At 38.2% G+C, this 13,811-nt stretch overlaps 2 protein-coding genes across 4 annotated transcripts in view; both read right to left on the reverse strand.

Annotated features, from left to right (window-relative positions):
* The window catches only part of LOC136244958 (dehydrogenase/reductase SDR family member 11-like), a 48,100-nt gene that overhangs the window by 33,907 nt on the left and 382 nt on the right, over positions 1-13,811 (reverse strand). Inside the window, exons 2-7 of one of the 2 annotated variants that reach the window (XM_066036481.1) lie at positions 9,653-9,856; positions 8,396-8,490; positions 7,249-7,378; positions 7,085-7,195; positions 6,585-6,650; positions 6,399-6,525 (exon numbers count right to left, since the gene is read on the reverse strand). In XM_066036481.1, coding sequence (XP_065892553.1) covers positions 6,487-6,525; positions 6,585-6,650; positions 7,085-7,195; positions 7,249-7,378; positions 8,396-8,490; positions 9,653-9,856 — 645 coding nt within the window. In that variant the 3' untranslated portion in view covers positions 6,399-6,486. Of the gene's footprint in view, positions 1-6,398; positions 6,526-6,584; positions 6,651-7,084; positions 7,196-7,248; positions 7,379-8,395; positions 8,491-9,652; positions 9,857-13,811 lie in introns of those variants that run through there. The other variant, XM_066036482.1, reaches the window with a different exon arrangement.
* On the reverse strand, positions 433-5,744 carry LOC136244960 (dehydrogenase/reductase SDR family member 11-like). Of its 2 annotated transcripts, XM_066036486.1 has the most exons (8): positions 5,564-5,744; positions 5,364-5,511; positions 5,111-5,314; positions 3,746-3,840; positions 3,101-3,227; positions 2,950-3,054; positions 2,212-2,277; positions 433-830 (listed from the first exon to the last, which is right to left on the reverse strand). In XM_066036486.1, exons 2-8 carry the CDS (start codon positions 5,493-5,495, stop codon positions 789-791), a joined length of 771 nt encoding a protein of 256 aa, XP_065892558.1. In that variant the 5' UTR covers positions 5,496-5,511; positions 5,564-5,744; the 3' UTR covers positions 433-788. The 2 variants fall into 2 exon arrangements, with proteins under 2 accessions (XP_065892558.1, XP_065892557.1); XM_066036485.1 differs by having other exon boundaries at positions 436-830; positions 5,364-5,743.

Here is a 13,811-nt window from a genome sequence, read left to right on the forward strand (position 1 = left end):
TTATTCAGAGCAATGCTACAAGTGTTGCTGTTATTTTTGTTATTATCTACTTTACCAGTTAGGCACTGGAGGGTGTACACAGAAGGCAGAGCCTGTTCGAGGTGTTTACCCATAGCCTAGGAGCCTAAGCGAAAATCTTTGAGCTAAATATCCTAAAGTGAAACGGGACAAATACCTAGAAGCTATTACGTGAGAAAGGGGTTTCTGGCTTTGATCCATCTAATTCTTGAGTACAGCAACATTCAGCTCTGAATATGCTTGCATGTGCTCATATCATAGTATCATTTTTCCTGAATTCATTGCCACAAGACGTCTTTGACCAACACATTCAAACATCACAAGACGACTTCATGCAGCAGAGCACTAAATTCTAAGGCCAATTCATATACACTATATATATATATAGTCATTTTACTGGCTAAAATATGAGAACACACAAGTAGGTCACTAGTATAAATATCTATCGCCCACTTCAATCAAATGCAATCATGGTTTGGACGGATTATTCAGTGTAGATAAATTGTAGTAGTAAGGTATTAGTTTAAACAACATTTCTGCTTTACCTGTTGGGCACTGCATGACTGAAGTATTTTAACTATTTTCACCTCTGCATGATATACGCCTGAGGGTCTGGCCTGTTTGGTGAAATGTGTATATAGTCCAACAAGTGGATATGGTGGTGTATGGGTGTAGTTGTGTTGTATAGTATAGAAACACACTTTACATCAAAATAAATTAACAAAGTAGAGTGTTTAAACAACTAGACACGTAAGTTGAATAACACACACTCATAATGGTTGCTGTGTCGGCCTCATCAGAATATCGTGTACCTAAAAATAGACATGGAAAGCACATTAAAGTATCATAACCCCTTAGACATCAGCACAATTTCAAACCTTTAAAAATAGTACTACCTGCATTAGATTAGTAATGCTTTGAAGTTAGAAGTTTCTTATTAACGAAGAGACTCCAACACAAGTCTCTTAGTACTAATTTCAAAGAGATTCGGTCGTTAACCACGCTAGTCAATTTGTTATCACTATGCACACAAGAATTTATTGCTAACCGCTGATATACTGTCAACAAAACAATAGCACAACTAACCTAATGTATAGCCTAAATATTTTTAGGAGAAATTTTTTTGCTGATTTTGTGGTTTTGGGGTTTGTCAGCAAAAATTTTATCCTTGAAATCCTCCATACAGTCTAATGCATTTTGGGAGTATTTGAAAATCTGCAAAAATTTATTTTTAGCAACATTGCTCAACCTCGAAATATTTGCCCCTCAAAATATGTAGGCTATATGGTATTAGCATGTTCTCCATCACCTATACCGAGTGCTGCTCGTGCCAGTCACTTTCGACTTGTCTTACAGTCAACAACAAATAACAATTTTCATTGTTGTATATTGTGCAATGAAACTGTAACAGAATAATTCACGTACAATGCAGGTCCACATCAGTTACCCTAAGTGATTGACTTGAGGATATAGCTTATAAACTACCATGACCTAACTTGGCCTATCTGGGCAAACTTTGGAGTTGGCATAATTGTATGTCAACATTTTAATAAGTAGCAATGCTGTTTGCAACCAATCAAGATACTAATACAACAGTCAAGCATTCTGCTGGGTCTGTGTGTGCATGGACAATTGCGGTTTTCAAAACTTGAGTCACACAGGGACTTTCACAAATACTTTTTATTGTAGAATCAGATTCATGAATTTTTTGATATGTGACTGGGCCTGCGATAATAGGGCACGTGGGCACAAACTACACCACACCACATAACTTCCCATATCTCAGTAGTGGGATAAAATAGTTTCATTCTGTAACTTGTATTGTAAAGCCAACTAAATGCTTAATAAGTGCTGAACATTTCATGGCCAAACAATAATAGAATACGAAGTTATCACACATCAAAGTTTGAAAAAGTAGGTAATTTTTATGCGCCCACATGCCCTATTTTCGCAGGCCCAGTCACATATTAAAAAACAACAACATCAGAATAAACATAGGTATTCCAATACAAGTCATGAGACTTGAACCGTTTATCTCGAAACTTTTAAATTTGCATCATTTTTTCCTTCAAAATCCAGCCACATATTAGGTTGAGTGCATATCTGCAAGTAACAATTGTATAGGGTTGTCATGGACAACTTTTAGTGGTATTCAATACACACACTGCACAGTTAATATTGTCACATACGTACCTGCATCCTTGGTGGGGTTGACAGTGTATAAATCACTGAGTTAGCAATGTCCTCTGGTAGGAGAACCTATTACATGAGCATAACATTGAATTAATACTATTTATGTGTGTGATTTAAGATACACTAAATTTAGTGACCATGTTGCTACTTGCTAGCATGGAAAAGTAGAGGCCTAATTCAGATGCTATACCATTTTTCATCACAACACAGTAACCATCAACCAGTGTCAGAGCGTGAAAGCAGTTAAAGCACCATTAAAATAAATTACTGTATGCAAATACTACAATGTGCGGATGATAACAAAGTGTGGCATCATTGTCTTGGTAGCACATACATGCACCTGGAATACTGTGTGAAATAGTTTTCATTGATTTTGCCTACAAAACTGAGTACTTCACATAAAATTACATATCTTAATCCTTACACGACATGCAATCTAAATATCTAGTGATCCTCGGTCCCCATCATTCACTAGTTTTATTTTGTGACTATTGGAGCTCATGCAATACACAAGCAATTAATGTAATATTTTTAAAACACTTAGTGTATGTACTCCACACTATACATTACAGTTTTGAGTTTACCAACCATAGCGTTTAATCACTAATGGTACTTTGGTATACTTCAATTACCACGGTACCACAATACCATTCATAGCATCAATGCCTTAAGATTTATTGTCCACCACTTATCTTAAAACAAGTCACCAGTGCATGCTAGCATACATAATACACTTACTTCAAAGTCTATTTTTCCATATACTTCTGCAATAGCTGCTTTAGGGTTTTCAAAGTTTTTCGCACGTGGCACAATTTCAGTAGCTACCACACCAGGAGATATTGCCTGCTTAGATCCATAATATAATGTAACAAAGTCTCTACCCACTCACAGTGACTTTAATATTAGATTTCAATTCTCTTAGCTCCTTTCGTAGCCCCTCAGTGAGAGCAGTAACAGCAAACTTTGTAGCAGCATAAAACAGATTGAAAGATCCCACTACACGATGTCCTGATATGCTACAGTCAAAGACATCATCACCACTTTTCAAAAGGTAATCAATATTGCACACTCAGGGACACACATACAGTACACTGTGTCTACATGTGTATACACTGTGTCTGCATGTTTATACACTGTGTCTACATGTGTATACACTGTGTCTACATGTGTATACACTGTGTCTACATGTGTATACACTGTGTCTACATGTGTATACACTGTGTCTACATGTGTATACACTGTGTCTACATGTGTATACACTGTGTCTGCATGTGTATACACTGTGTCTGCATGTGCTGGCACATACATACACACACACACGCATACATGCACGAACGCACACACATAGCATAACAAAAACGATTCATTGTGTGTATGTGCGCGTGCGCATGTGTGTGTGTATGCATGTGCGTGTACGTATCACCCATATCACCCACCCACATGTGTGTGTATGCGCAGTATATGTACGTGTATGTATGTATGTGTGTATTTGCATGCGTATGTGTGTGTGTGTGGTGTTTAGGAAGTGGCTTACCTGCTGATGTGAACAACATGTCCATCATCCACATTTCTCTCCCTGAGTTGTTTGATAAATTCTCTTGTCATCATACACAGGCCAAGAACATTCACCTACATAGCATGCATGACACAATGATGACCACACTATGCAGTAATAAATTTTACATTGGCTTTCAAGTTCTGCTTGTTGGCAGCAGCCAGGCATTTGTTGCAGAGCTGACTATGGAACTATTTCTTTTGTTAGTTATTAGAGCTTTACAGTGACCAGCACTGAAGGGTCTACGTACTGCAGCCTTTGAATTACCCAACCTAATAAACAAATATTGGAGACTTTACGACAACTTTAAACCAGCTAATCTTGTGACTATTACTCAGCCTTAGTGTTATGGTCACAAAGTTTTCAACAGAGCAATTATTGTGTAAACACATACAAAAAGTATGTTGTGGGCTAGGCACCAACAGAGTTGATGCTTATTTTCATTCCTACCTTCCCTCAGCTATGGAACTCCCTAGCCTCTATAATTGTACAATCACATTCAATCCATCTGTACATTATACTCAGCAATTGCTGCCATGAAGGTATTGTGAAGCTGATTTCTGGTGTCAATATTTTAAGTGCAAGTCTGTACTGTATGATACATAGATTGCCTGTTCATCCGGAGTGGTCAGAATCTTCTTTCAATGGCCAAATTAATGGCATATATAACTTCCAATCAAGCGTCATGAGTGCTTACAAAGAATTCAAGAATATATTATGACGTGCCTATTTGAAACGAACATATGACTGTAGACCAGTAAGACTTTGACCAGGATCCTCATAACAAGTGTGGGTGTTTAATACGTCATGGGAACTGGACCAGACCCTTTTCACCCAACGAAATAAAGAAAGAAAGTGGTTACTGAACTGAAAGATTTTTATTGTCGCATCTGGTAGTTTCCCCAAGCATTCAACTTTAGGGGATGCGTCTAGTAGTTTCCCCCGAACAATTGACTTTAGGGGACGTGAAAAGTAACATTAGCGTTAGGGTTAGGCTTGGGTTCAGCTTTGGTTTCTTCTTCACCTTTAGGTTACGTTCTTCTTACTATATATAATGAGACTAGTACGCGAGTAACATTTATAAGGTAGAAAAGTAGGGGTAGTGAGTAGCTAGCAGTGGTAGCACAGTGGTTAGCACACTGTCTACAGTTCCAGTAGTCCAGAGTTTGAGCCCAGTTTGAGTTGTGGTTTTTGTTTTCTTTCTTTTTTCCGTTTTTTGGTTTAGTGACCCTTTTTTGTCTAAGTTTTACTGACTGAACCGATTTCGGTTCAGTAACCACTGCCATAAAAAAAGCAACCTAGTCACACAAGATATATATATATATGTATGTTCCACTTACGTACTTCTAAAGTCTCCCTCCATTGTTCAGTAGTACCTGATAACAATGGAGCATCATAAACTAGTCCAGCATTGTTGACACATATGTCTGCTCCTCCAAATTGTGACTTTATTGCACTCATCATTGACAAGATGTCTTCCTCCTTTCTGACATCACACTTCATGGCTACCAACTTGCCTCCTGATGTACTTAACTCCTGAGATAAGCTCTGTGTGGGCTTTAAAATAGTACACCTGATCTATTAGCCCTTTCCTCACCTCAATGGCTGCGATGTTTCTAGCACACCCAACTACCACTACTCCGAGTTGTACTAGCCTCTTCGATAGTTCGTATCCTATTCCAGCAGATGCTCCAGTGACAATAGCAACTCTTCCCTTCCATCTCTCCATCCCAGGGTAGTTGAAACTGTCAAAATTCGCCATAGCTTACTAGTGCATCAAGTTTATATGGCGCTTACGAATTAGAAAAACGGAGTGTCTATGTCCACTGGTATACCGGTGGATGTAAGAGCTACCCATCAGCTATTGACACCGATGTGGTGTGCCTCGAGCATTCTACCTTAGGGCACGCGTCTAGTACTGCCCCGAGCATTCGAGTTTAGGGGACGCGTCTAGTAGTTGCCCCTAGCATTCGACTTTAGGGGACGCGTCTAGCCATAGATAATAGACACCCCGGGTAGTATCTATGGTCTATCAGTTGCCCCGCACATTCCACCTTAGGGGACGCTAAAAGCAGTGTTAACGTTAGGGTTAGGGTCGTCGGGTTCAGCTTTAGCTCCTATTTGTATTTGTATTTTAAGGATAAAGGCTTATGCCTGTACATCCATAAACAAAATTAATAATTATTATGTACTTAGCTATTCTAATTACTATACAAAATCAAATAAGCAATTACTGTAGTGTCTGTCCAGCTCCTTCTTCTTTAATAATATTAATCGGATAGCTGCAGGTTCGAGGCTGCCTAGGTCCAGTCATGGATTTTTCTTATTTCACCACCTTTTCAAACACACATTAATTTCTGTAACAAGTTTAAACAGGCTGTAGGACCAGGTATCTTACAGACCTTCAGCACTTGTGCTGTAAAGCATTAATAAATAAAAATAAAAGTACACCCTTTGTGGTTTGCTACTAGTTGCATTTATAATGTAGAAAACAAAGTTTACGGTACCTTTTTTGTCTAAGTTTTTTATTTTTGATTCACCGGTTTATACGGCCTTAGAAAAATTACAAGCGCTTTTTCCTCAATAAGCATTGTATGCCCACGCTAACCAGCTTGATACATGCCAACATAGATTTCTATGATGCCAACCATAATTATACACCTGTACAAGTTGAAAGTGTTATTTTTACAAAATACAGCTATATGCAAATGGTTTTGAGCTTATGGTTCTTGTGTTGAACGCACGATCAGATCATGAATCTATATAGAAGAAAAACAGATTATGCTTTAAAAAAAAAGAACAATTACAACCAACTCACCTGCATGTGGGGTGGAGTTGCCAAGGCATATATTATTGTACTAACAATGTCCTCAGGCTGAAGTGGCTACATATATTAAAAACACACACTTTACAGCACAGGCACTTCAGGTGGTCAGGCCCTTGTACCGATCGTATTGACAAGAAAGTTTTGGCAAATCAGTTACAATTGAAGGGACCAGTGGAAAAAGGGGACATGTGCCATTTTAGATTTTCATTTCTTAAAAAATTGAATGGATTGTTTTTAGCCATGTGAATAATTTTGTCACTAAGTAACTGAAATAAAACAACAGAATTTAAAAAGTTCATAGCAGTCTCAAAATATTTTTTAGCAAATATTACAGGAATTCAACTATGTCCCAAAATTCTGTTTAATGTCCACCACATGGTCACCTAAATTTTCAAATGGCACTTGTCCTCTTTTACCACTGACTCCTTCAATCAACACTTAATCCAATAAACGCCCTACAAAAGTGAGTGGAAATTCATGGTCATACTTACTGGAAAATCAAACTCTGCATATGTTTTATCTATGACTTCTTTACTGTTAGGATTAGCCGTTTCTTGAAATCGTGGTTGAAACTCAGTCTTCACTTCACCAGGAGATATTGCCTGTTAGAATATTACAAGTAGACAGCCACTGCTAGATGTCTCATGTGACTTACAGTGATTTTGATGTTGGATTTTATTCCTCTCAATTCTTGTCTCAGTCCCTCGGTCAAAGCGGTGACAGCTTGTTTGGTGATGTTATACATAGAGAAGGCTCCCCATACAGTGTCAGTGTGGCCTGCAGTACTGCAACAATACACAACTACATATGGTATACATGTACTGTACAAAACAAATGACTCCCTAAGGAAAATAATATCATCCATACTTTTTCTATGCTCACAACACATGGACTGACCAAGCACACTATAAGTGATTTGCATGTTATCGCCTAAACTGTATTTTAAAGGTCCTGAGGTGCAACATGAAATAGCACACAAATGTCATCCCAGCTTAATCGTATACAGTGGAACCTCAGTTATCCGAATCTCTTGGGACCAGGGGTATGCATAAGTCTGAAAAGTCCATATCTCTGAATCTGTCTGTAAATTAGCATTAAAAAAACATTATAAAAATATCAGTATTATTAAACTACCCTAATAGAACAGTCACTACTCTAATAGAGCAGTCATTTCCATAGTAGTGATTGACAGTGTGAAAACCTGTCATGCGTTATATATATATATAGTTGCTTCCAAAAGTCAATCTATCAGCAATTATCATACAAAACAGAAGAAACAACAAACCATTGATTCGGACTACAAATAATACATACACATTTAGCTATCGGGATTTTCCAGTCCGTTGTCCTGTGCATGTACTAAAAAACTACTAACCGAAGGGCCATTCACTAATGATAAAGGAGTCACAACAACACAGTGAGTAATAGTTTCACCACATTTACAATCATCCATCATAATAGGGCACACACAGTTACTTGATCTCGCTAGAATCTGCCATTTCTTTTGCACTGCTAAGCGCATGTGCCAAAATACATAGGACAACAGACTGGAAAATCCCGGTACAACAATTAGTGAGTGAAGAAACCATGGCGATGAGGCAATGTTCTGCTGCAAAGTAAACAAATACACGGAGCTTTCATTGTGCAGAAACAAAACAAAGATAGAAACACAGGTTTGGGTTAGACAAATTGAGTAAACACGTAAGATTTTGAGTACCCTTTACCCATTGATTTGCAATGCATTCGGATTACACACACACACAATGGGTCTTGTTCTACTGTTCATAATCTATCAATCATACCTGTTTAGATGAACAACATGTCCATCATCCACATTCCTCTCCCTGAGTTGTTTGATAAACTCTCTAGTCATAATACACAGGCCAAGAACATTCACCTATACATATATAACAACACAACAAAGTTATAAATGTCATTATCATTTGTACTTAAGCAACGCCTTGATGTTCAAATACAATTCCATGATAGCAAACAAAACAAGCACACACTAGGTGATATGATATGACTCGCGTGTATTATAAATATACACAGACTTTTCTTGAAAATAATGAGATTGCCACAGGCAGATTTCTGTGGTTTCGAGAACCCCCTTTTAAATTTAGCTTAGTAGTAGTCTAACCAGCTCTGTATAAAAACAAAACCACTAACACCACTGTACTGCAATGCAGCATGTAACTAACATTCATTATTTAGCTACTTAGCGTACTCCTCAGCAACACTTCTATGATCTATGATCGAGATACTCTAATAGAGCAGTTAAAGCTACAACTTAGTCACTTCTTGTCCTGCAGATAGTTTATTTCACAGTTTAAAGTATTGTGATTGTTAGCTAAAGGTTGCCAATCTCAGAGCTTCAAAAATCTTTAAGGGTGTGTCCTCAGATGTGCTTTTCTTTGTCAATAATACTAATTTTCAGAAAACCTCTTTTAAAAGTCCTAGATCAGCCACTGTATGGTACAGTATCGTGTACTCAGATGCTTTTCTGTACTTATCACAACTCATACTCAGCCTCTTCAAAATCTTTTTGTGGAGCCAAAAGTCTGGACTGGTAGGAAGGAATTTTATATGGCTGTTATACAATGGTAACCGTTTTCATGCCTCTCATACAATGGTAACCGTTTTCATGCCTCTCATATATCACATAATTCTAAGCGATCTTCAACTAGACAAGGAATAAACTACAACAAATGAAGTTATATTAGTTTGTTGTAGTTTCATGCAGTAACACTGCATGATACTTTAGTTCACTGGAGTCTAGACCCAGGGAAGAGTGGTTGCGTTCAGCAGGTAAATTTAGTACTCAATTCTCAAAGAGAAAAAAAAGGTGCTAGCTAAAATAAACCTACAATCAGTTCAAATAAAAATTATACAAATTTGTGGTATCCAGGGCTCCAAAGGCATGACGCACATATTGTACACTATGGACAATGTAGTGAACACATCACTGGACACTATAAAACTTTATTATTGCCCTGTTAAATGTGGAAATCACTTTTTACAAACATATCACAGTACATGTACTCACATCATGTACTCACATCTAACATCATTTTCCACTTTTCAGTAGTACCTGATAACAGTGGGGCATCATATCCCAGTCCAGCATTGTTGACGCAAATGTCTGCTCCTCCAAATTGTGACTTTATTGCACTCATCATTGACAAGATGTCTTCCTCCTTTCTAACATCACACTTCATGGCTACCAGCTTGCCTCCTGATGCACTTAGCTCCTGAGATAAACTCTGCATGGGATAAACATATCTTAGGTTTTCAGGAGACATGAACCACAAAACAAGTACATCTAAAAGGCAAAACAAAAACTAGAATTATCAACTTATTTCCCTTGAACAACTGACATTTTAAGGTTGTCTATTCATGTATGTACCAGACTGTGATATAGAGTTAGTGATGGGGTATTTACAGGGCAAACACAAAAAGATCATTCCCTCGATACTACAATAAGTTCGTCAATGCACACTTGCAACTAGGCAAATGCCTATAGCAATTGAAAACGATTTCAAATCACACACACCTTTATTGGAGACCCTACAATTCAGTAGTTACTTTAATGACTGGCTATTAATGTGTATGACATCACACATACAGGACAAAATATTCGTTGCTGGAACACAACATAACATTGTCCAAATCCTTTCTTACAATACAAGTGCAAAGAAATATTTTACAAGCTACAGTAGCAGGGATCATCACCTGATGTACAAATTCAGTTTTTTAGCCCAGCAACAAACCAGCATGGCTAAAGTCAACTTTTCCTTGCACTTGTTTGGTAACTTCTTTGTAGCATAGTTCATCATTAGTGAACTTATATATTATATAACATTACATCAAAATAAAGAATGATTGATGGTATAATTGTACGACAAAACATGCACCTTTATAGTTGCTGTTATGTTTAGTTTCAACATATGCTTTGACTGTTGGAGCAAAATCACAAATGATTTCTGTCGTGATAGACAACTCAGGAAGTCACGATTGTGTTACAATGAATCGACACCTTGCCAGCACTGTAAGCAAAAAAAAAATGGGACACAAAGGAGAACAAGGTAAATCTACGACATGTGCATTTTATGTACTGTGGTATGACAAAAGGCACCTGTCAGGCTGAAGCGATGTCTAACACTGAAAAAATCAAGCCCGTAGCATTAGCCATTATCAAGAGTCCATAATAGATGTTAGAGTTACACTTTACTAAAGATTTCAGTAAATCAGAAGAAAATTCCACAGAATACAAAAACTAAAATTATGCAGCTTCATATTAAAAAGCAGTTTGCCAAAGGACTTTTGGGCTTGAATATACCTATCCAATACAGCCAAGGCTAGTTTCTGATCAAAAATCTTATCGTGGAAAGCTTCATGATCCCCACTACCATACTAGATACAGCTGGTTTCATAAAATCATTTTTCTAAACGGCACGTGGCAAGGAAGTCTAGATCAAAGTAATGCAATTAATGTTTCATACTCGACAAACTACAGATAATGCATGCAAGCATGAATATCTTTATGTTGTCCTTGAACTTCATTATTGCTTTTACTTCCTTACTTGAGTGTTGTTTAGTGATGATTGCTAAGTAAGTTTGCCATTTTATAGCTTCAAGGAAGAGTAGTCTGGCCATGCAAACCACATTTCTGATACACGTATTTACACACTAAGCAAAGCCTTCAGCTACCATGCTAGCACGGTCACACCTACCAAGAGAACCAGCACTGGGACACCTGCGTGCTACTCGGGTGCTAAAAGTCAGCACAGGCAAATCCTCCTGGGGCAGGACTAGCAAGGCTGTAACCTTCACCAGCTATGTGAGACATGAGCAGTTGGCAATTGCTACCCTGGTTAACACCAAGTACCCATTAAAGTACATTCCTACAAAATTTGATGGTCTGTACACATTTTTTGATATAACAAGCACTTTAGTTAGCACTTCTTTCAGCACCAGGCTACAGTGTGGTGGAATTCATTGCCATTTAGTAATGGTCTGCTCAAGTAGCTACATGACTTGTGTTTAATTGGTTTGTATTAATTTAATATGGTTGTAATAGTTCTTATCATGTATACATGTTGTGTGTAGCTTTGTGCATATATCACGTAAGTATTATTATATGTGTACTCCATCAAACAATCAATCAATGTTACAACTGGGTGGGCTGTATCCCTGGATGACACTAGGTCACCATTTACACGCCAATGTGAGTTAAGTTTTTTTGCTCATGAAGGAAACAACAGCAACTGGGCATCACCAGACATCGAACCTGGAACCTTTCAATTACCAGGCCAATGCTCACCACTTGGTTACGCATACACATGTACACACATGAACGTACTGGCATAGTCTCACATAGCCAAACCCTTTTCCTTCTTCGGTGTGGGGGCGGGGAAAGAAAAGGGTCTGGTGAACTTAGGGCCAACAATTGTAAATTGCTTGTTTCCCGTCCTAGTCGGGCAAAAAATACCACGTGGGCAGGCGGTTATTACTTATATTGCTAAAATCTATTATTTAATATCAAGGATATTAAATTGCCTTTTCTCTCAGATTTAGCAGAGATGTAAGATTTGATGTGATTACACTTGGATTCATCAAGATTCAAATCTCATAGAAGAATAGATTCAAAGCGTTGCAAATCCCTCATTTTCTCTAAGCATGTAGCCACCAAATCTTGAAGGCCTTTATGGCTGGATGTATCGTGCTTGTGGTTATAACACTAATTTACCCATCAACTGCAACAGTACGAATTTTCCATATGTTCCACAGTCACACATAATAACACATTGTCAGATGAGTGGGACTCTTAGCTGTTCATTAATCTATCTCATTCACCAATGGCTACTTGTAGAAACCCGCTGCTTGTAATCCTGGAATGAACGTAGTTATCCCCATACTTTTTGGCATTAAACAACATCAGAACTCACTACATTTCCAATAATATGCCATGTGCTCACACTAGTTCTTATAAACAAAAATCATTAGATCACATGACTATCAAATGCAATAATAAATTTGCATGCAGTTCTAAAATTACCTTGCAGGCGGGTGACAGGAAACAAGGAATCTACAATTGGTGGGCTAGTATAGCATCGTCGTTGGCCTATCCTGAGATTGTGACGATTCTACTGTACATGTGCAGCTTCCGGATTGTTTGTGGGTGTGTGAATGATGTGTTTTGGTAACCTGTTGCCATAGATATAAAAGCAGTAGCTATGGTAATAGAACGCAAATGATGCAAAGATCAGCAGATCACGCTGTATATCTATGGCAACAGGACGCAAATTATGCAAAAGCTGCACAGTAGAATCCCCACAGTCTCAGGACAGGCCAACAACGATGCTATCCTCGCCCCGCCCCCAGGAAAGAAAAGGGTCTGGCGACACGAGACTAGTACTGGCACACAGTATACCAATATAGTCTCGTCCTCGCAGACCCATTCTCTGGGGTGGCGCTTATCGATTAAAGATTATAAGCGCCCCCTCCGAAAGGGTCTGGTGAAATGCCCATACCATTTTTGTCCGAAAAATCGCAAACTCTGGTGAGTGATAATTGGTGTTTAATAACTACACAAGAGGTGACGATTTGAGGTAAGCTTTGCTTTTGTAAAGTCTGCACTGCGCAGCCATAAAATGATAAATACTGTTTAATCATCACCTTTTGTAAAATCTTGTGTAAGTATGAAACACCAGTTATCACTCGCCAAAGTTGGCAATTTCTCGGACAAAAATGGTACCGTACGCAAGGAAATTTTGACATCAAATTTTGAATTCAGACTTCAGCAGATTTGACGAATAAAATGTTGATGAAAATGAAGAAGTTGTAGGCAAAACCTGTACTCCTAAGGGAGCATTTGACGAATTTAAATTTGACGAATTAAACCGATTCGTCAAATTTTTTTGACGTCAAAATTTCCTTGCGTACGGTATGGGCATTTCACCAGACCCTTTCGGAGAGGGCGCTTATAATCTCTAATCGATAAGCGCCACCCCGGAGAATGGGTCTGCGAGGACGAGACTAATACCAATAGTACCAACAAAACCATTGGCATAATAAATCCAAACCGAGCCACATAAACCATAGATAATATATACCTTACTATGTATGCATAAACCTAGTCTCGCGCAGCCAGACCACTATTTCTCCCCACGGCGCTTATCGATTAGAGATTATAAGCGCCTACTCGAAATATAGGCG

Source organism: Dysidea avara, chromosome 14, assembly GCF_963678975.1.
Source record: "Dysidea avara chromosome 14, odDysAvar1.4, whole genome shotgun sequence".
NCBI lineage: Eukaryota > Metazoa > Porifera > Demospongiae > Dictyoceratida > Dysideidae > Dysidea > Dysidea avara.